Source organism: Bactrocera tryoni, chromosome 2 (assembly GCF_016617805.1).
Source record: "Bactrocera tryoni isolate S06 chromosome 2, CSIRO_BtryS06_freeze2, whole genome shotgun sequence".
In the NCBI taxonomy this organism is placed as follows: Eukaryota; Metazoa; Arthropoda; class Insecta; order Diptera; family Tephritidae; genus Bactrocera; species Bactrocera tryoni.
Window position 1 is genome coordinate 77,750,322 of NC_052500.1, and position 23,326 is coordinate 77,773,647.

The 23,326-nt window shown below is 36.4% G+C and overlaps 1 protein-coding gene across 4 annotated transcripts in view; it reads left to right on the forward strand.

Annotated features, from left to right (window-relative positions):
- The window catches only part of LOC120767746 (stathmin), a 239,615-nt gene that overhangs the window by 176,646 nt on the left and 39,643 nt on the right, over positions 1 to 23,326 (forward strand). Inside the window, exon 1 of one of the 4 annotated variants that reach the window (XM_040093961.1) lies at positions 22,478 to 22,733. The exons of the other annotated variants lie outside the window; for them this stretch is intronic. Within the exon in view, the coding sequence (XP_039949895.1) occupies positions 22,712 to 22,733 (22 nt within the window). The 5' untranslated portion in view covers positions 22,478 to 22,711. Of the gene's footprint in view, positions 1 to 22,477; positions 22,734 to 23,326 lie in introns of those variants that run through there. 4 annotated transcript variants of the gene reach the window in all.

Here is a 23,326-nt window from a genome sequence, read left to right on the forward strand (position 1 = left end):
TTATACAGATAATGGCTAGAATGCACTAGGGTGTAAATTTCAATTTTATACCCTGAAATTTGGCAAGGGTTATTGTTCAAGGCAAACGTGCAATCTCTGAATAAATGGTTGAGATCGGACCAACATTGGCATATAGCTGCCATACAAACTGACCTATCAAATTCAAGTTTTTCTATGGAAAACTTTTTTTATTTGACTAGATGTCTTCACGAAATTTAGCATGACTTAATTTCCAAGCCAACGATACAATCTTCAAAAAAAATTTTCAGATCGGACCACTATTACATATAGCTGCCATACAAACAGACCGATCAAAACCAGGCTTGTGTATGGAAAACTTTTTTATTTGACGAAATATCTTCGTGAAATTTAGCGCGGCTTATTTTCCAAGGCAGCGGTACAATCTCCGACGAAACGGTTTAGATCGGACTATTATAGCTTATAGCTTCCATACAAACTTATTTATCAAAATCAAGTTTATGTATAGAATATTTTGTAATGGGTTGCCAAAAAAGTCTTGCGTATTTTTATTGAACTGTTTTTTTTTTATTGAAATTGAAATGAATTTTTGATGACTCATGCCCAGCTCTTGACCGATGCTACGGCTGCTCCTATGCCGGTCTCTTTCGACCAATTCAGCGATTTTATCGCAATTTTCGACGACAGGCCTTCCGGAGCGTGGCGCATCTTCGACCACCTCTACACCAGAACGAAAACGTTGAAACCATCGTTGTGCGGTGGAAATGGAAACTGTATCGGGTCCATAAACTGCACAAATTTTATTGGCGACTTGATATGCATTTTTGCCTTTATATTATTTTTATTTTTTCTTGATTGTTTTTTTCTTATTCGAATATAAAATTTAACGCTCTGCAAAAAAATCTTAATATTTTTTTTCATGAAAGCACTCCTTTCAAAGTTAGGCAGTTAAAGTTAGACGTCAAATGACCTGAGCAGCCATATATATCTACAAGTGATTTACACATGCTGTGTTGCGCATACGACATGGTGTACTAATGTATGAGTACAGTACATTTGACGTGTAACTTTAAGTGCATACAATTTTTAAAAAAATATTTTTTGGAAAAAAAATCAATAAAACCATGTTTGTGGATCGAAAGATTTCGTATTCGAATATCATATTTTAAAAGTTGTAATATTATTTGCTTGGAAGATAAAAAATATATATAAAAAAGTACCACATAAAATGTATGGGAAAAGTAAAACAAGATAGGCTTGATTTAAATTGAAAAAAAAAACTTGCTTACTTTAGATATTGAAACATTATGGAGAATCCGCAAGAAAAAAATCAAGTTGGGAAATAACGAACACCCTAAAAACACACTCACACAGTAATGCAAGCGTTAGCATAAGTCTTATATGTACGTACTATATATCTATACGATTTTATTTTCACACATATGATTGTGCGCATAACACTTGAAAGTGTCATAAAAACTCACATCTCTGTTGGTATATGTGTATTTAATACTATAAGTTTCTATGTGTGCATATTTGCGGTCACCCATTTTGTTGTTGATCGCCTTTAATCTGCTCACAGCAGTTGTGTGTGGAATCGGCAAGTGTGCGCTTGTGTCTAATGCACTCGAAAACCCGAGACAAAAGTGCTATTTTATCACTTTAATTCTCACTTCAATTTAAAGCAAGGAAGTATATGTATGGTCGGGCAGAGGCAGTGCGTGCCATTGAGTGACAGACTATTTTAAGATTTTTATTAAATGCATTGTTCTCTTCATCCACATTGAAAACGACACACTTCATTCAATTCAAGTTTAATATTTTGCTGGCATTTTGTTGGAGAAGGTGCTTTCTAGAAATGCAGATACTCTCATCGTACATTTGAACTTTAGATCTAAGCTGTTCTTAATCGCTGTCATGAGAGATGTAGATAGCATAAGTAAAAAGAAATAATAAATATAATATAAGGTTTAATTAAAAGAAATCATTTGTTTTTATATTAAATGAAGGTTGTATTTAGTATGATTTGATATATGTAGGTTAAATTTGCACCACTTTGTTCGATGGCTTTTTTGCTATTTTAATAGCAATTGCTTAAACAACTCACTCTCATTGAAACTCACGGACAAGGAGTGGTAAACAAATAGGACTGTCGATTTTCACAAACTTCTCTTGAGACGAATTTTTAACCAGCAAAATCATCAAATCCAAAGTTTCTTGTGTTTCAACATCGATCTGCGCCGCCTGACGTTGTTCTACAGCAATACAATTCCTCCTTTATTAGCCAAAGCTGGACATTTCTTGGTGACAGCTTCCTTCAGGTGATCCAGTTGTTGACTCTACAAATCCAAATTACGCAACATGCATTGGAACCAAGCTTCCGAAATTTCTTGCTGACCACACTGATCCAAATTAAGAGCTTCGCCATAGGGAAGCATTTCATTGAGATTATGATTGATAGCAATCGCACAAAATATATGATAAATTTTGCCGAGCAAGATTTTTGACTTGGTGACCAATTGCGCCGGCTTCCCGCGATTCGATCATGACTGTTTGCGTCTTATCTTTTTGAATTTAGCCTACTTTTCATCATTAATAATCGTCCGCGTCAAAAATGTATTTATTAAAAATCAGTCCATGAGGTTAACTCGTGTGCTGCCCGTCTTTTTTTTACCTGGCCTTATTTAATTCGGTTTTGCGATGGCCTTCAGCTCATTTAGTGAATTTTGTTTTATCTCTTCGATTTACTGAATTTCAGTTTAGGGAACAAGAGAAAATCCCACGGAGTCAAATCTGGTGAATATGGTGGTTGATCGATGATATTTGATGAGATTTTAGGACACAGAGACTTGTTTACGGTACTCTTTTTGAAAAAAAAATTCAGCTTTATCAGGACGAGTCGAGCAAGAACTCGTTTCATACCCAAAAGATATGTCGAGCTCTCTTGCTATCTCTCTTACATTTGCCTAGCGTTTTTCAAGCACTTCACTTCACTGTTTTAATATTATATTTTCATCAGTTGAAGAGGTCGAAGGTCGTACAGAACGAGGCATGTCCGCAACGATCTTTCGACCGTTTTCGAAAGCTTGTAGTAGGCTTGTGTTTTTGATATAACTAATCCCTGTAAGCCTTTTCCGACATTTTTTCAGAACTTCCAGGTGCTATTTTGTCACAATAGATACATATATTCATTACAATCTAAAGAATATCTTTTGAAATCTACCAACTTTTCTTTCATTTCAAAAAAGTCACAACAATACCTATTTAAGCTACCTTCCCGTATTCTCTTAAGCCACATGTTCTATTTAATCATTTTTTAAACCAACAAAGTCGCTTCTTACGTCGAAGTGCGGCTGCCAATGAAGGTAATATCGACAGTGGTGCCACCATTGTTTTAATAATAACTTTTTCGCTCGTGTTTACTGTTGCTTAGCGCCTCTGGCATTTCGAAAAAGAAAATACCAACAGTAAAGCACAAAGTAATAAATGTGCTGAGCTCTACCGGCTGTCAAAGCAAAAAAGAAAAAACAAAAATATAACAAAACACACTAATGCACCGAACAAAGCACAATAAGCACTATTATTTTTTTTTTTTTTGTAGACAGTTGGCAATGCAAAGGTGCGCATGCTGGCCGAGAGTACTGGGACACGCCAGTCTAGAGTCTACCAGCAGAGTTAGAGTGATCCAGCAACACAAATGTATATGAAATGGCACATCAAACAACAACAATAACAACAGCAAAGCACAAAATGTTGCAAAAAAAAACGAAGAAGTAAATGAAAAAGTTACACAGTTACTTTTATTTCAACGCTGCGCTTAGCTAACACTCACACTCACGCGCAGATATTAAAAACCTTTCCTCCTTCATTGCCACACTTTTGCGATATTAGTAGACATTGCGCATTGTAGTACTGTTATTTATGTAGTATCCGTGTTAGTGTTACTTTGTTTCGCCTCTTTTGCCATTCTTGCAAGAAAAGCGGGTTTTAATTAAAAAACAAAGGGGCAAAAAAGGAAATGTTAGGAAAAAATTAAAAGAACTTCAAAGCGAAAGAGCCACACATGTGCGCATATAAGGGATATTTTCACCTTGCCACATGCTCCTTTGTCGATGTGTAGACACAAATGCCTGCTTTAACTTGCTTCAGGCTTTTATCGCGGTAATGAAGGTGCGGTGATGAAACTCGGTGCCTCGTTGGCATTCAACCCAGTGAACTAGTCGCCGGTAAACACGAGCGTGTGCTTATAAGGAAGTATGATAATTGTGAGCTGTAAGTGGGCGCCTAAGTGCTTAACAAGATGAAGCAGTTCTTATTTTATCACGGTATTAAAGAAGACTACATTTTCATAGAGTTAAAGAGTCAAGAATGCAAGAGTATACTACTTTACTTCCCTGTTCGTAAGAATATGTAAGAAACGCATGGGTTTTAAATTGAAATTTTTCAGAATAGCAAAAATATGGCGTTGAAAAATATATTAAATATTTACCTAAGATGACACTAGATATTTACCCGAAAAAATTCATGTGTCTTCATAATAGCAAAAATATAGCGCTGAAAAGTACACTAGATATTTACCCGAAAAGAAACCGAATTAAAAAAAAAAATTATATTTCCTTGACCAACATTTCTAATACAATATATCCAATAAAAAAATTTTATCCGAGCTTCTCTGAAGTTTATGGGAAGTGTTTTCAAGTTGTTGCCCTGCGTATCAAAGCTTTCCAAAATACTAAATCTCCTACTACATTCGGAAAGAATTGTGTTGGGATTATTTCTAACAAAAATTGACGTCAACGTTTCCACATTAGCTCCTAAGTTATTATATGTTTTCTTGAAATTCAGAGTTTGCCGCAATCGAAATTCGAGACAATCCTCTTTATCTTAGTCCAAAGAGATACATATATCCGTTTCTGTAAATCAAGCATTCATATTATTTGATCAAGTCTACTACGACTTGCTTTACATTACTATTTCTGGAGGATCAGTAGTACTTTCCATCTTATTAAGTATTCTTACAGTTTTTCAGTTATAGAATAAGGGCTCATTGAGCTTGAAAAATTTGTATACCGCTTGTTTCTTGTTCTCTTACAATTTCACTTTCAATCTCTCTCACAATATCTCTCTCTATCTCTCTATGTATTTATCATCCTTTTTCTCTATCACTTTCCTCCTTTAAATTTCTCTCTCTATATATATTTGTATCTCAACCGATCTCTATTTGTCTCTTTCTCTTCTTTTTCATTTATCTTTATTACATTTTCAATGACAGTGAGCGCTGATTAGCAGTTCTGTCAATATTTTCTACTGCCTTCGTGGAGGTTGCTATACCCTTTTTGAACTTTTCCTTGAGCTGTACTCAACTCAACTCCTTCGTAAAACAGAAAACAACGATCACTCACTTGAATTTCCACCATTTTTACGACCTCTAACTTCTCTCGAGGCAAACCATACAGCCCAACAACGAAGTCTTACCCAAAAGAGTAGCTGTGACTAGTGGAGAGGGAGTTTGATATTCCTTGGGATCCAATCCGGTTGACGTTCAAGAAGTGGTATTCGTTCTAATATTTCATGATTCTGGGTTCTATTTGTGATTTTATTTAATTATTCTTCATCTTTAATATTGGCGAGACACGGCTTACGCAGTTATAGCCGTGTTTACGCGCCAGTCGTTCTGCCTTTTCGCTGTTTGGCGCCAATTCGAGCTTGTGAGTGTAGCCAGGTCCTTTTCTAACGGAATGGAGGTCTTCCTCTGCTTCAGCTTCCCCCGTCGGGTACTGCGTCGAGTACTTACAAATCTAGAGTGTTTTCGTCCAATCGGGACAATATGACTTTGCCAGCTTAGCCGCTGTCTCTTAATTCGCTGAACAATGTTAATTTCGTTGTACATCTCGTACAACTCATCCTTCCATCGATTGTTCAAAGGACCAAAAATCTTTCGCAGAACCTTTTTCTCGAAAATTCGCAACGTCGACTCATCAGTTGTTGTCATCGTCCAAGCCTCTGCACCATATAGCAGGAAGGGAATAATGAGAGGACTTTACTTCTTATTTAATTCTTCATCTTTTTAATTGGCATAGACACCGCTTACGCGATTATAGCCGAGTTAACAACAGCGGGCCAGTCGTTTCTTCTTATTTAATTACTTCTAGATAATTACCACACTTTGTATGCATCTAACGTTTTTAGGCGGTGACATAGACATTATTCTATACACAGCTCTGGTTGCGAAGCCTTTCAAGGCTTTAAAAATAGCTGCCTCACGTGTGTACATTAACTAAGCAATTATTTCAAATGAGAGGATGAAGGACAACGGCAACGACAACGGTAAATTATAGCACGCAAGCTATAAAATTTGCCAATTTATAATTAATACCACGTACGCACTTGCGGCTAGCAATAACAAATAAAACGTAAAATAGGAGGTTAAATAAATATCGATTACTGACGAACGCGCACGAGGAAGAGTGCAAAAACAACTGCGTAAGGGTTGCGAGTATTATTAACTCGGTGGGCTTCGCCGCCAACAGCTCATACTAGCGAAAAATCGTCAAGTAATCAGCTAAGGCAACGGCAATTTTCTTAAACATTACTAAGCGCTAGCCGCTAGAGGTGGTAAACGAGAACTGAGTAGTTTATGCTAACCGTTGATTGGCAACAACAAGGTACTAAATTAATGCGTGCCAAAGTAGTCAAACAAACAGCAAAATGGTTGAGACAGGCGAGTATTGTATTTTGCAATAACGGGGCACGGACATTTGTGTTCAATCCCGAAAAAAATAGAAATCCCGTATTTTCGGGATTTTGAAATTACAAGTTTCGAATCAAATGAATGTCATTAATTGACCATTCAATCCCGAAAAAAAAATCTGAAAACAAAAATTACGAAATTTCGGGATTTAGAATAACAATATTTTTTTTCGAAATTGGTGCATATTACTGACTTCGCAAAGTTAAATTTACATATATTTTATCCCCAAAAATTTTTGAATCCCGAAATTTCTGGATTTGAAAACTACAAAATTCAATCATTTACAAACACTTAAATATGCATTAAATTCCGAAATAAATTTGATCCCCGAGTTAAATATGTATTTCACTTCAAAAAAAATTCAGTATCCCGAAATTTCGGGATTTTGTACACAGCAAAATTCAATCATTTACAAGCACTTAAATATGTAATCAATCCCGATAAAAAATGTTATAATACATATGTATGTACTTGAGCTGCCAGCAATTAAATATGTGTTCAATCCCGAATTTTCTGGATTTGTAAACTGCAAAATTCAATCATTTACAAGCACTTAAATATGTAATCAATCCCCAAAAAAAATGTCAATCCCGGAATTTCGGTATTCGGAAAATACAAACGTGACGCATAGTGTATATTTCGGAATGTTATAATACTTGAGCTGCCAGCAGTTAAATATGTATTCAATCCCGAAAAAATTTTTGAGTCCCGAAATTTTAGAATTCGAAAATTGGAAAAAATTACAAAAGTATAATTATGTGAATTTTACGAATGTTATAATAAATGCTTATGTGTCACAAAAATAATTAAATTACCAAATGCGAAATCCCGATTGTTGAAACTCGATACTTGTGATAACGATATCCCCCATACTAAGCCAACAGTAGGGGTCTTAACAAAAGTATCACATACATATAACCTTCCATAAGTGTGTGTGTGTGGTGGCAAAAATCAACAAATCGACTCAAGGGGCTGATTGCACATTATAAACAAAGAAAATGTTGATTGTTAAGTGTGTGTGTATGTGTGTGGCAGCGTAATGCCTAAAGGGTGGGAGGATATTAAATTAGCTTGGCTTGACTCAAGCTGGTCGATTGACCCTTGTTCACAACGCCACTCTGCTACGCCTTACTAAATGTTAGTGGTCATTAGTTTGCCAGCGCGTATTTACCGAAGGCGGAGAATGGAAATGACCAAAGTTAGTGACGCAATGTGGCGTCGCTTGAGTAAATGGCATTCGTATGGTTGTTTGTATTTGTTTAAGGGTGGCCACAGCTGATGGGGGTTCAAAAGGTAATTAAATCGTGCATACGTGATGTGAGTGGAATTCAACAAAACAATGTCCATATTGACTTGCTTTAACCAGCTTTGCTTCTTGCTTGAAGGCGTTAAGCTTCTAAGAAAGCGCTTAATGCTATACGAGTCAGCAGGGAAGGGAAAAAGTAATTGGAAAACGTTGTATGCCTCCCCTGGAATGGTTTTTGTTTTCATTGTCAACCCTAAGTAGCTTTATGCGCATGAAACAGATTTGAAAGATTTTCAAAATAAATCTTTTTTGGTATGAAATATATATTGCACCAATATTTTCTATTTTTTCGATCAATATTTCAAAAGCTACATACATACATATGTATATTGTCAGGTTTATCTTTTGCGACCTACGAGGTGCGTTCCAAAGTAAACAGGACTTTTTTCATCTAACGCAGCTTAGTGGCGCCATCTATTTGTCGACTGGTGCATTAGAATCTGCTACTTTATCGATTGTCCAGTGAGATTTTGCCCATTTCATGGCATTTCATTGATTGGAAGTGAAGTTATTGTGTTTTAAGTGTCAGTAGTTTGGTGTTATCGGTGCGAAAATGAGCTTCGAGCAAAGAGCCAACATTAAATTTTGTTTTAAAATTGATAAAACTTTTATCGAAACGTTTTACTTGATTAAAAAAGTTCATAGCGATGATTACCTATCCCGTAGCAGAGTGCACGAGTGGTTTCAACGTTTTCAAAGTGGTCGGGAGGACATAAAAGACGATCAACACGTGGAATAATTAAAATCCATGAACACCGGAAATTCCATCGAAACTGTGCGTTAATTTATCAAAAAGCAGCCGAAACCATCATTGAAATTTATGGAAATGGAATTGAACATCGATTTTTCTCACTTTGACCGAACATTTGGCTTACGAAAGGTGTGTGCACGGTTTGTTGTGTTGATAAATTGACTGACGACCAAAAATTGCCCATTATCCAACATTTGAAGGACGATTATTTGACCAAAAATCACATTTTAACCGCTAACCACTCCCCGTAATCACCTGATATGGTACCGTGCGACTTCTTCCTTTTCGGAAAAATGCATTTGCGCATGAAAGGAAAGCGTTTTGTAGACGTCGAGGCCATTCAAAAGGCTTGCACCGTCATACTGGCGGCCATACCGGCCAAAGAACTAAAACTTTCGTTCCACATGCTTTTGGACCGTGCAAAAAGCTGTTTTGAAGCAGAAAGAGACTATTTTGAATAAAAATAACTTGATTTTGCCGAAAAAACCATTTGTTCTGTTTTTTTTTTTTTAAGTCCTGTTTACTTTGGAATGCACCTTGTATATTCGACGATCCATAAGTGACACACTTCATTCATACCCCAAACATTAATCAAAATGTTAAGAGATGTTGATTTCTTCAACTCAATGAGATTCAATTTTGATCAGTTACCACATTACTTCGGAAATCACTTTAACTATTGACAACGAACTCCCAAATTATTCGAACGAATATTTGCAACCTGAAAAGTTTCAAAAACTATAAAAAATACTTTGTTGTGGGATCCTACCAAACGTACCTATAACGGCTCTTAAAGTTAAGGTCACTGACTCCGAATTAAGGTAAAGGGTTTTTTCAATAGGGAAGCTACAAAAGTAGATCGATAGGGACAGCAAACGACACCATATTTTTCTCGCTTTTTGACATTTCTCTTCAGTAATTTTTGCCATTTCATCATGAAAAGATATACGATCTAACAACGAATCGAATTTTCCAATTTTTAATGCATTTCTACTCCTGACTACGTGTACCACATGCTCACCTAATGTCCGCCTACATTTTATGTGCACAGCTAATGGCACGTCATAAAATGACAGCTCGTGCCGGTTAGTTGTTCACACCAAATGTTGTTGTGAAACACGGTAGTTAAAGTTTCGCGTCACCGTTATACGATATCGGCATGAGTTAAGCGTCGCTTGTCGCCAAACAAAAATGTTCAAAAAACTGGAAATATGCTGAAAAAGTTATCTGCAGTATTACTTTCTATGACTTTTTTTAACTAGCATGTTAGTTCTCAACACTTAAACGGTGCTTAGAATGCCAAAAAATCTGCGCTCGTAGTCGTTAGCTGCAGTTTTCGATTTCAATAGTTAGCAGCGAAGTTAAAAATAGAATATCCTTTCAAAAATCGTTTAGTGAAATGTAGTTAGTTGTGCTTTATTAAATTTCTAAATTTTAGAAACTGGTTACAGACGTACGAAACCCTTTTCGAATGACAACATCAAAAAATCTATTAAATTATTTATGATGCCAGTCATAATACTAAAATCATGAGATAAAAGTAAAATATACAGCTGACGGCTGAATAGATCAAAGGAATGTGCAAAACTCATACATTTTTGGAGGCAAAGTGGGTGCCTCAGTAATAATTCAATCTATGCAAAAAATCATGTCAAAAATCAAAGAAAACAATGCATCAAAAATAATGATTCAATAAAAACAATGCTGGAATTGCTTCGAACTGCTTTCGCATCTACCATATTTTTCCAGATAATGCTCCCTTCGATGTTTTTCTGGCGTAAGGCTTCGATTGGAAAATATTTTTTCTGAAAATCTTGATAGTCTCTACTTTAAAAAATAGCACAATAAAATATTCATTTAAAATTAAAATAAATATAATAAAAAATAAAGTGATGCGTTATAGATTGGTAAAGCGTAAACACTCAGTTCAATCCGCTCCTATACTATTTACTACTATTTTTAAAAGCGTTTTCTCGAAACAACATTTTTCATTAAATGATCCGGTCACTATCAGTTTTTTTAATGTTCCGAATAGAGTTCTCCATACAATGATCTACCTCAGTATAATTGATAACTATTTGTTATGATGGTAGAGTTTTTTCCAATCGCTATTATGGTTTTGAATATGCCCGTTTACTAATTTATGCTTTGTGATACTTTTACATATATTTACACACTTCTTCTGCTTTCAATCTACAGTCCCGTAAGGGGTTTAAAGTAAACAAAGTCACGGGTTTATTATGTATAAAGTTGACATTTGTGCAAAATTCATCATTTTGGTTTTGAGTTTGACACGCGTATGATCTCCTCTCCGCAATAATTGATTCAGTTAATATCAATTTGATTTTCTAATTCAATTAAATTTATCTTATAGCAATTTGCTGGCTATATTTTTAGTTTTTTTTTTTTTGTTTTTTTCACGAAAATGCCTCTTTCTGCCGAATTAAGTCTAAGGACTGAATGTGGTGTAAAAGTTGGTGAAAAAGCAAAACAATTCCAATGCCACCGAAATACAATTACTAATTACTAAAATACGCCCAAAATAATCGGAAGGGTGCGGTTCCAAAATACGCACACTTAGCTTCATATCCAAGCCTTAGTTATGACTAAAACTTTGACTTGCGGCCAGATAAAGGCACAATTGAAATTGCCAATGACTAGGCAAAGGGTGCAACAGATCTGCCGAAAGGTGTTGCACTTGAAATATGATGTCAAAGTTCGGACTCCAAAACTTTTAACCCGGCATAGGAAGGAAAATGAGTTTAAAAAAAGTGATCATCATTGATGAGAAAAAGTTTAATTTGGATGGTCCAGATGGAAATCAGAAATATTGGCGTGATCTAAGGCATCCCCGGCAGACTTGCTATAAAAGTAGCCATGGTGGTGGCTCTCTCATGGTATGGACAGACTTTAGCTCACTGGGAAAGTCTCCGATTTCCTTTGTACCCAGCCGGATTGATTCACAAATGTATACGGATCTCATTGAAAGCGAACTTGTATCATTTGCGGAAATGTTTTATGTTGAAGACTGAATATTTCAACATGATAGTGACCCTATACATGTTTCAAGGTATACGAAGTCATTTCTCGAGTCGACAAAGATCCTCAATTGGATTCAGGTCCGGACTTATAGCTGGTCAATGCAATAACGATTGCATATAAGTCCGGACCTGAATCCAATTGAGGATCTTTGGGGCATTCTTTTCTAAAAAGTTTACGAAGATGGAGGACAATTTGATAGCTTAAAATAATTAAAAGAAGCGATTGTTGAGAAATGGGCAGCTATCGACATAAGCGTACTTGAAAATTTAGTAAATTCGATGCCCCGATAATTAAAAATGGTTGCAGAACGAAAGGGAAATTCAATATGTTACTCATCTAAAACAACTGCTTAAACGTTGAATATAAATGCTAATTAGTTTTGTGTCAAAATTTATCAAAATAAATAACAGAAAAATCGATGAAGTCAAAGTTCGCAAAAAATAAAAAAATATGATGCACAAATATCAATTTTACCAGTTTCTTGATCTGATAAAATCGAATTTTTGAAAGCCAACAACGACCACAATTTTGGGTAAAATTGGCTTATTTTTGGTTTAGTTTCTTTAGTTCTTTTTTAACTGTAGATCATTGTGCGAACAATAACTTACAGAGAGAATTTGTTTTTTTATGTTTTATACACGAAGAAGGCCGGAATCACAACATCGCCTGAGCAAGCCTCACTCTTGAGTTATAAAATGTTACACTTTTTTTCTGTTTAGAAGGCAACATACTGAAAATAGAACACTTAACTTTGACAATCCGGGCACAGACAGGATTAAAGCAATAATTTTGGGAGGAAAGAAAACGCTACGTATATAACAAGATACTACGTACTCAAAAATTCTTAACTCAAAGTAGACCTCGGCAAATAACGGGTTGTCAAAAAAGTCTTGCGGTATTTTTATTGAATTTTTTTTTATTGAAATTGAAATGAATTTTTGATGATTTCCATCTGGCCTTCTTGACCGATGCTACGGCTGCTACTATGCCGGTCTCTTTCGACTAATTCAGCGATTTTATCGCAATTTTCGACGACAGGCCTTCCGGAGCGTGGCGCATCTTCGACCACCTCTGGACCAGAACGAAAACGTTGAAACCATCGTTGTGCGGTGGAAATGGAAACTGTATCGGGTCCATAAACTGCACAAATTTTATTGGCGGCTTGAGATGCATTTTTGCCTTTATCGTAGTAGTACTGTAAAATATGCCGTATTTTCTCTTTATTTTTCTCCATGTTTGCGACGCTATAACTCACGAACGACTTAAAAGAAACAATCAATCAAACACGTGTTAGCGCGTGAAATGAGCTTTCCAAAAACGTATAGCATGACTTGATGCGACGAATAAAACTAGAACTACGCGCTTTCAGCGCCAACTAGCGAAAATACCGCAAGACTTTTTTGACAACTTATTATTTCTGCAGTCCAATTTCAGGAACCGGCCTCTAATTCTAACTTGTATATCGCTCAACACGATAAGTTTCTTCAAAAAATGGTTGAAAAATAATTGTTACCACTACAACAACAACAAATAACAGTCTCTAATGTGACAGTCTAATAGTTATTTGCAATATATTCGCTAATTGGGTAGCAAAACCCAATACCAAAATACACCATACATGTGTGCATTTAGAATTTCATGAAAATAAGTTTGCAAATTTGCCATATATACACAGCCATAGATAAGTACATTTTGCATGCCACATGCGGGTACAATGTGGCACGAGGTGTTACAACGTATAACCTTCTGCTGCATGTAGTAAGGTAATTTACCTGCATTATTGATTTTTTAAACAGTTCAACCTTACTTCCGTTTGATTGGCTTGAAATATGTGCATTTGGTTGCATGTGTGTATCCGCAATATTGTGCATGTCTCTGCGCTTCACCATATACATATGTATGTATATTAGTATATAGGCATACGTATATTTGTATGTAAATATGGGCAGCTGTCTATGGCTTCAGCAGAAGTCACACCGGAAAAGGGCGCGCGTATGGGTTTCGCTTGCAAAATTATGAATGCTTATCGCATGAAAAATATATGAGCATAGCGAGAAAAAATGCCAAACGCAAATACATCGAAAGAAAAATAAATAAAATAATTAAATAAATAAAGTCATTACAAATAAATGGCAGAGAAATTGGGAGCGGCACGAAGGGCTGTTTATTAAAAATTAATTTGAAAATAAAATGGGCAGCAAAATTCAGAAAATTTATAACTTCATACATATGTATGTATAAACATTTAAGCACACATATGAATATAAATAAAAATTAATTTCCTGTTTTCTTTTCTCTTTCTAGGTAAGTGCAAAGTTCCACCAACTGATATATAAATATATATACTACATATGTAATAAATATCGTAAAATTAATCTGCGTAAGTAAAATCAATAAATATATATAATATGCACATAAAACAACAATAACAGCAATAGTCAACGAAAAGTGAATCGAAATTTCCATCAGCATTAATAATAATAATAATGAGTTCCACAAAATTACGTAGTAACTCACATACATATGTATTTATTTATGTATGTATGTATATGTGGCTAAATATTTGCACACACATGTAGATATACCATTGTACTGTCTACAAATACAAGATTATGCGCCTATAAATACATGTGTAGTTAGTAACTGTAAATTGCATTATTACGTAATTCCAGCACAGCTCAGGTAAATATTGCTTGTATTTTCAATATCTGGTAATAACAACAACTTCGTTGATGTTTAATCAATGGTTTGTAATCATAATTACGTGCATAGAGTGTGCCAAATTTGACTACAATCAGTTAAAATTTGTACTAATTGAGATATTGTGATTAGCCGAGAATGACTAATGAGCTGCCAGAAATTGCTTGGTTAGTAGCAACGGTTGATTGTATTCAAGTGACAGTGAAATATGGATATGAAATATAATGTAAAGGGTGATCCACTTCGAAATTCCCTACTTTATTGAAGAAAAATCACAGAAACTTCAAATTTAATGGGGAATGTTTATTATCATTCGAAAGAACATCATTATCTCTTTCAATCGTTGACCGCGGCTACGTTTCGAAAGGTTCATCCAATTATTCCAATTTTCGATGACTCGTTCAAGCATAGACTTCCGACTTTACATATCCCTACAAGAAAAAGTCTAACGGTGTGATATCACTCGATCTTGGTGCCCTATCGGCCGTCCCGAAACGTGAAATTATCTGCTCACCGAAGTGTTCTGTCAATAAATTCGTTGACTCATACGTTCTCACCAGCATCATTTTTCAAGAAATATTGACCTATGATTCCACCGGCCCACAAACCACACCAAACCTTTGGACGCAATGGCAGCTTTTGAATATCTAGTTGTAGTAGATCATCTTGCAACTTTTCAAGAGCCGTTATGGTTCCTCGCTGCTTGCTGACGTAAGCATTTCAATGAACAATCCATTTTTCCCATAAGCGTCGCCTTCACTACATTAACAAATGACTCTTGAAGCCTTCAATGGACTCTCAAGGTGTTTTCCGAAGAAGATTTTTCAGTTTCGAAAGCAGAAAAAAGTCACAGTAACCCAAATGTGGCGAATACGATGTACGAGGATGACTCTCGTTCAGTGTTTGACCAAAAAGTCAGTCACAATGTGATGGTGCAATGTCGCGAAGAAAAATGTATGAATCTGCCAAATAATATTCCTTACTGACCGTAAAGAACGTCACATATCGACAAATTGCATAGAGCATGGCACAAATTTATTGAGGCGGCTAATATAAATTTCCGCCAAGTTGCCGGCTTCATAGAAGGTATGCCTCAACCTTAGTCTAGCGAAGCTGGACAGTGGAGGAGAAAGTGTTTGGATGTTTCCATCTTATTTGTATTAATGCGTCCTTCATAAACTTTAGCCATACCGTGTGAGTTCCGGGAAACAGTGCCAAATTAAGATACCTATCACTGCGACGAAGTGAACCTTGCTAAAACCTAACAGTTTAATGGACCTTTTGCGTTACACTGTGGGCCAGAAGGCTTTCGCAACCAGTGCTCTCTCTAAATTCAGAACAATTAAATAGGGAGTTCCGCAGGGTGGTGTGGTGGTGGATTGCATGATAATGGCTATCTCTTCGACCGTTCTCGCTTCTTCGATGCATGGAATCTAACACTCCGCAACCTAATCCACAGCCAACATATTCACAAACTAGACGAAGGAGTACAGAGTTAACCTTAATATTGCAGTTGATGGCGGTAAAATTTCCGACTGTCAATAGTCCTAGGGTCTGAGGTGTGAAACTCAACAGCCTGTGCTCTTCACTCATTATACGACCGCGATTATTGCCAAAGTACAGAGCCTCAACAAACTCCTCAAGTCACTAGCCGGCAACACGTGAGGCAAAAATAAAGAAACGTTGTTGTCAAAATACAACGCAATCGGCCGGTCCTTAACTACTCCACACCAATATGGTCGCCTGGATGCAGTGAAACGCAGACGAGGAAGCTGCATGTCTGCCAGTACACTGCACTCTGAACTATAACGGGATGCGTCTCAGCAGCAACAAGAGGTCCTTCCTGAACTACGTCGACGATATAAGACAATACACCCACCAGATTTCGGACGCAACTAACTTCAATCATACACTGACCGCCATTCACAGCGGAGCCAGGAAAGTGTCTTGGCGTCAAAAAACCATCCTGCAGACGACGAGCTCAAGTTGCCGCGAGAATCACGAGGGACCCTTGCGCAGCTTCGTTCTGGATGCTGCAGCATGGTAAAGTCCTACTTATCCAGAATCAACCTCGACATACCAAATACATATATGTCCAGCATGCAACGTCTTTGCATGTCCAGCTAACCCTTCACATCTGAGCCCCCTTTCCTCATGGTCCAATCCCGTTGAAACAGCACGATTCTTAGACCTACCGTTGGATTACCTCGATAACAACTTATCTGAATCATATCACCCTAACGGGGACTAGATGACCGTTATAACAACAACAACATCCAGCGCCCAAATACACGAAGACAGGAGAATCCTTGCTCGTTCTCATCCTGATCGAATTTGGGTATGGGTACTTTTCCTTGCAAGCTTATTGGCTTTATAATTTCCTATGAACCAACCAGACAAGTTTAATATGAAAATAGTTTGTTGCTGCTGCTTGTGAGGACGTACACTCCTTGACTTGGCTATTTCTAATTTTATGAACATAAAAGTTATCTTTTAACAAATTATAGAAAGTCTCGTGATAGTTGAGGAAGAAAAAGTGATATTGAGTCGAAAATTACGTTTTGGAAACGATTCAAAGACCTTCGAGAAAATGTCGACAATTCTGGAACTCTAGTTCTTCTTCTTCTCCTTCTTCTTCATTATTGGCGTAGGCACACTTATGCGGTTATAGCCGAAAAGGACACAATATGTAGAACTCTCTACTCTTCATTTATGAGCAAGTTGGAAAATAATCGATAACTCTAAATTTAGTTGTGCTCTAAATGCATTCGAGTTTTGGAGTTATTTTCTGAAAATGTTAGAGAAATATATCAGAGGTAGTGCGCAAAACTAAGTTTTACTACAATAAAAATCATCATGAATATGCCGCTATGTACCCTACCTAATATATAACTGAAACATATAACACTGTTCCTTCAAGCTGCTTTCGTATTTGTGCGCATCCAATGACTCACTGGGTGTAGCGCACTCGAGCATTTTGCGGCGAAAACACGAACGACGGCAGCAACGAAATGCTAGGTAACAACGATTTGCTGCGAAACGGCGGAAAAGCACGTGTATGGAAAATGACGGCGAAAAAGAGAAAATCCGTAATACATAACTGTTTATATGAAAGGCATAAGCAGTTGTGAAAAGGAAATGAAATAAACAAACAACAAGTAAAGACGGCGATGATTCATCAACAGCGAGCGAGGCGGTCACGGCAACGCCGACAAACACGAGCAACCGACAGCGACCCAGCCAAGCAGCAATGGGTTAATTTGAAAAGGAAAAAATAAGCAACAATAATAACATTTTAGTAGACGCTGCAGACATATGCGCCACTACATGAGATTTCTTCAGCTATCTATGTATAAGACATAGGTGCAACAACTGTAGTAACATGCGCGTAACGTCAAAACGTGCAACATGCAACATGCAACAAATTACATATAAATTTTTTACCGGCAAAGCGAAGTGAATCGCGAGACAAAACGAACGGCATGTCGGCATGGCATGACTTTGCACCGTACAACATAACTGTGGTGGCACGAACTCGACATAGACGACACATAGCTTATGGCAGACATGCAGGCGAGGATAGGTTTGGCCCCCGTTGGTGGCGCGACTTGACAACACGTTGGCGAAATTTTTAACTTATTACTGTCAAATGGTGACCGCCTTTCAGTTTCAGTTTTTTAATTGCTTCGGCTTTAAGCTTGTTGGTTTGCTCGCGAACAGCGCTGTTACTGGCCGCTTGCGCAACATTTGTATTTGCCGCTGTCAGCCGTAGCCGGCATTTGCAATATTTTGCAAATTTCACTGCTTTAGCAGTTTTGCCTTTCCACGCTTTTGTGCCGCATTTACTCGTTTATCGTTGGCGGCGCTTTGACCTATGTCCTTTAGCGAAAGCACCGTAGTACTACTAACTCTATGGATGAATAGGTGGCAAATGACGAAAGCACAATGCGGCAATGGAAATTCGCTTTGCAGTGTAGAAAACGTGGTTGGCAACGCTATCGATTAATTTCGTTTTGTTAGAAACTTCAAAACCAATAGCAGTGTAGTGCGTTGGTTAGAGGCACTGCATGACACTCAATATCTTTGCTTTGCAATTTTCAATGATTTTGTTTGTGCTGCAATCTGTTGTAGAGTTGCATTGCTTTAGTGTATGCAGATATACTTGAGATAGTGGGTGGGCTAAGCTTTAAAAGCACCACAGATAAGAGGGCCAAAGAGCTTTCTCAGCCTAAAAGTATGCTTGGTTGGTAGAAGCTAGTGATTTGAGTAAAGTAAAAGTGCTTGTATAGTTTTAGAACCTTTAAGTCAAAGAAATAAGTAATAAAAATAGTAAAGAGAATAAACTCGACGAAAATATCGGAATTTCAATATTTCGGACTTGTAAGTGTTGTAAGGTCTTACTATGTATTCATTTATTTCAGCACTTCTCCGCAAAATTAACGAAAATATGTTGGCCGAAAACCCCGTTAAAATGTGTATTTTTACATTTTTACGAAAAGACAATTTCCCAAAATATCAAAATATGATTTAATTATGTAAATTTCTCAGTCCTACTGAAAAGGGATATATTAAGTTTGTAACATACAGAAGGATTCGTCAGAAACCCTATAAAATACTGTCGGACAAAAAAAAATAAGAGCAGTCCCTGTTAAAATAAAAAACCATAAAACCATCTATCCCAACTATTATTGTTGGCTCAATTCTTCCTTGTTTTTCGATCTAACGCTTCCAATTTTTTGTTCGACAAGTTTTCCCAAGTTCTCTATCGTTTTCAGATCCGGAGATAGTGAAGGCCAGAAAACGTCTATTTTATTATGAAGAAACCAATTTCGTGCAAGAGCCGGTGTATGTTTTGGATCTTTGTTCTGTTAAAACTTTCACTTTAGAGGCATCTTGCATTCTGCCTGGTTCCCATAAGAATCATTACTTCTGTGATGTTTCCACATGCGTACTTAGAAGTTTTTGCAAAGTATTTGAGGTGGATTTTTCCAACGTTTACCACCACTAAATTTACCTTGCTTTCTTCTGTCCATAGTACGTTACGCAATTTCTTTAGCTATATTGGGTCATTCCATTCGACTTTCAACTCGGTTATAACGGCGTAAGCGGGAGCTGTTCTTCTACAAAGTATATTTTCAACCAGACGTCTCCTAACTGACAGATAACAAATTAGACCTACAGTATCCACCCTAATTGTGGCAACTGACTTGTATGGATCTCGGAACGACGGAATTCTAATAAAATTTTCGCCTGCACATGTAGTTTAGTGAGGTCTACCCCGGAAATTCCAAAAAACCAAGCCTAGCAACTATGCGCATAAGATGCCATACAATCCACAAACAAAAAAGATAGCCAAAAACGATGCCGTAAAAAAATAATTTGCAATCGAATATTATTTCATTACGTTTTTTTTTATTTTCTTCGTCCGACACTGTACATATATATAGATAATCACCGTTACGATCTGAGTCGATTTACACATCTGTTATTTGTTGTTTTACTTTATTTATCATCATATACAATTTTTCCACATCACTTACACCTCAATTTCTCTCAGTGTATATGTATATGTATTATATAGCAACGACCACTCGTTCAACACCTCGTTTTTGTTCTCGTATTTTGTTTGCTTGACACACTAGAATATTCGCCACTTCCGCTGCGCTATTCTTCTATTCCATTTTATCCATTTATTATCCTTTAAATGCATTTCACCATTTGCTTTACATCACATTGCTCACACACACACATATATATCCATACTTGTATGTATCTGTGCCTAGGTATGTCTCTATGGAGTTGCTGACTTGTAGCTGCCTTTTAGGCGTCTAATAATTCGGTTTTCTTACTAATTCCCCATTTTGTCGACTACCGTCTGAACTCCTACAACCACAACCACACGCTGAAGTATACTTGAAATCTCGTGTGGCGCATAGAAAAAAGAACGAGAGGGTCGCAAAAGTTGGCAGCAACAGTGACGTTGGCAACAAACGGCACACAAATTGAAGGCAAAAAGAGGCTACACAGTGTCAACAAATTATTGAAAATATAAAAACTTTTTTTTAGAAATTTAAATGATGGAAAGCAGTTAGCCAAAAAGTTGAGATATATAAAGGAAATGGGAGTGCAGTGAGAGTGGAAATGGCAAACGCAACTTTTGAGTGGATTTCGAGAGAAATTGGGATCAGTTATACCTTATTATTCGATGTTTATCAAAATAGGCTTCTAAGTCCTGAATCCTATATAATAAGATGACTTATATACATATATATATATTTTTATATTATGAAAAGGTATGTATATTAAGATTGCCACGAAGTATGTAAACAAAGACCCAGAAAAAAGCTTCAGAGTCCCATATACATATATATATTGTATATATAGATAGTAACATTGAGGCTTTAACCTTTGACCTTAAAAATAATGATTAGCGTGACAAGCTGAGCCGATTTAGTCGTGTCTGTCTCCCTTCCTGTATATACTCGAGCTAGTCACTCAAGTGTTGAGATATCGTTCTAAAATCGTGCACAAATCTTTTTCTTCGCAAGAAGCTGCTCATTTGTCAGAACCACCGCTATGGGATCACTGTATCACATAGCTGTCATACAAACTGATAGATCCAAATCAGATCCCTATATGAAAAACTTTTTTATTTGACAAGATATCCTCACGACATTTAGCATGCATTATTGTTCAAGGTAACGGTACAACCACTAAAAAATTTGTAAAGATTGGACCACTATAGCATATAGCTGCCATACAAACTGGCCGATCCAAATCAATTCCTTGTACACAAAACGTATATATTTGACAAACTATGCTCACGAAATTTGGTATACATTATTGTCCAAGGTAATGGTACAGTCACTAAAAAACTTATACAGATCGGACCACTATAGCAAATAGCTGCCATACAAACTGATCCGTCAAAATGAACTCTTTGTATGGAAAACATGTTTATTTGTGAAGAGTATTTTATAAAATTCTGATGAAAACAAAAATGACTCACTCACAAAATTTTTGGCAACGAAAAAGCCATTTTGCGTGCAAATTAGCCAATTATAGAACACTGTGCGCGCTGAGTGTCAACACAACAGCTCAATCTGCACGGTAATATTCTTGTTTGCAACTTTGTTGTTGTTGCACAGTTCTACTTCGATACTCATGAATATGAATATACATTTGATTGCTTGTATTGGTGTTTCCATGTCGCGCTTTTGCAGTTGTAGTTGTTTGCTCTTGCATTTGTAGTTGTTTGTGTTTACATTTGTTATTGTATTTGCTGGTATTTGTGTTTGTGTGCTTATGCAAGTGACGTGCAAGCGTTTTCGCTGTGCAACACTATTACACAACAACAATTTTGTAGATTTGTTGTAATACCATCGCCCCGTTACACTGTAACTATGCGGCGAACAACAGCAACAACTAAAACTAACGGCAAATACTTGCGCACACCTAACCGAAAATTCCGTTACATACTACAACACACACCCAATAACTAAAAATTTGCGCAAAACAACGTGCTTCAGTCTCCTATTTGTGCATAAGTAAAAAGCCACTTGCCATACACGCCTAAAAGTGTGCTACAAAACTGCTTTTTGCAGCACGTCTCTATAAGCCTTTCGCCACTGGCACAGCTCATCATCATTGAACATTTTACATTTTTCACATATTTTCCACGTCCTTCTTCGTCCAATGTCCTCTTTTATGTGTTGCTGCACACACACATGCAGGCGTCGAGTATATAGCCGTCGTTCGCTGTTGTAGTGTATGTGTTTTGTTTGTGTCTGTCGCTAACGTTGTTATTGGTGTTGTTGTTGTCGCTTCGCCATCGTTATGTTGTTTGCCACATTTTTTGTCAACGCCGCCGCCGCCGCAGTTTGTGTTGCAACCGTCCGTCAGATGGTATTGTGTTCGTCTCGGTAACAGTCTGTTTCAGCATTCCGGTGTGATCTTTTGCCCATTCAAGTGTGTTGTGCAGGAATTTTCAACTCGCCAAGTGGCTCGTGACTTTAAAACAACTTTAACTAGAAACTAATCAACATTTTATATAATATTAGTTGAGTTTTGAAAGGCAAAAGAAGTGGTGCATTTCGCTGCGCAGCGTTGCATTTCTATACCGTCCTACACTGCCTGTAATATTGTGCTACTAACACTACCACTTAAGCTTCATACATACATAATGGTGGCTATACACTCCACGCGTAAGTAATTAAAAAAAAAAAAAATTTATAAAAATAAAAATTCAAATTATGATCATAAAAGCATAATTTTTAAAAATTAAAACAAAAAAAAATTTAATTTAAAAAAAAATTAATCATTACAGCATATTTTTAAAAAATTAAATTAAAAATATAATTAATTAAATTAAAGAAAAATGTAATTCAACAAAAAAAAAATATTTTTTTAAAAACTTAGCTTTAACAAAAAAAAAATATGAGAAATTAAGATATATTTTGGCAACTGAATATTTTGTCAGTTACGCAAGCGTTATGATACCCTACTATTTCTTAGAAATCAACGTGCTTTTATTTTTCAAATGAAATCACAATTTCGAGTATAGTTAAAGTATACTGTATATTAAATATAACTGTGAGTGAAAGAGCAGCTTAAGTGGAATTAGGGGAGAATTTAAGTTGTGCACTCAAACGTGAAAGGTTCATACGAGTATAATAACCGCTTTGGAAAACTATATTTTCGAAAAGATTTTTATATCATTTTTATTTGATTTTTTTTGTACCTTCCAGGCCAACATTAGCACTACAAATTAAATTTGAATTCCAAAAACCATATTCAT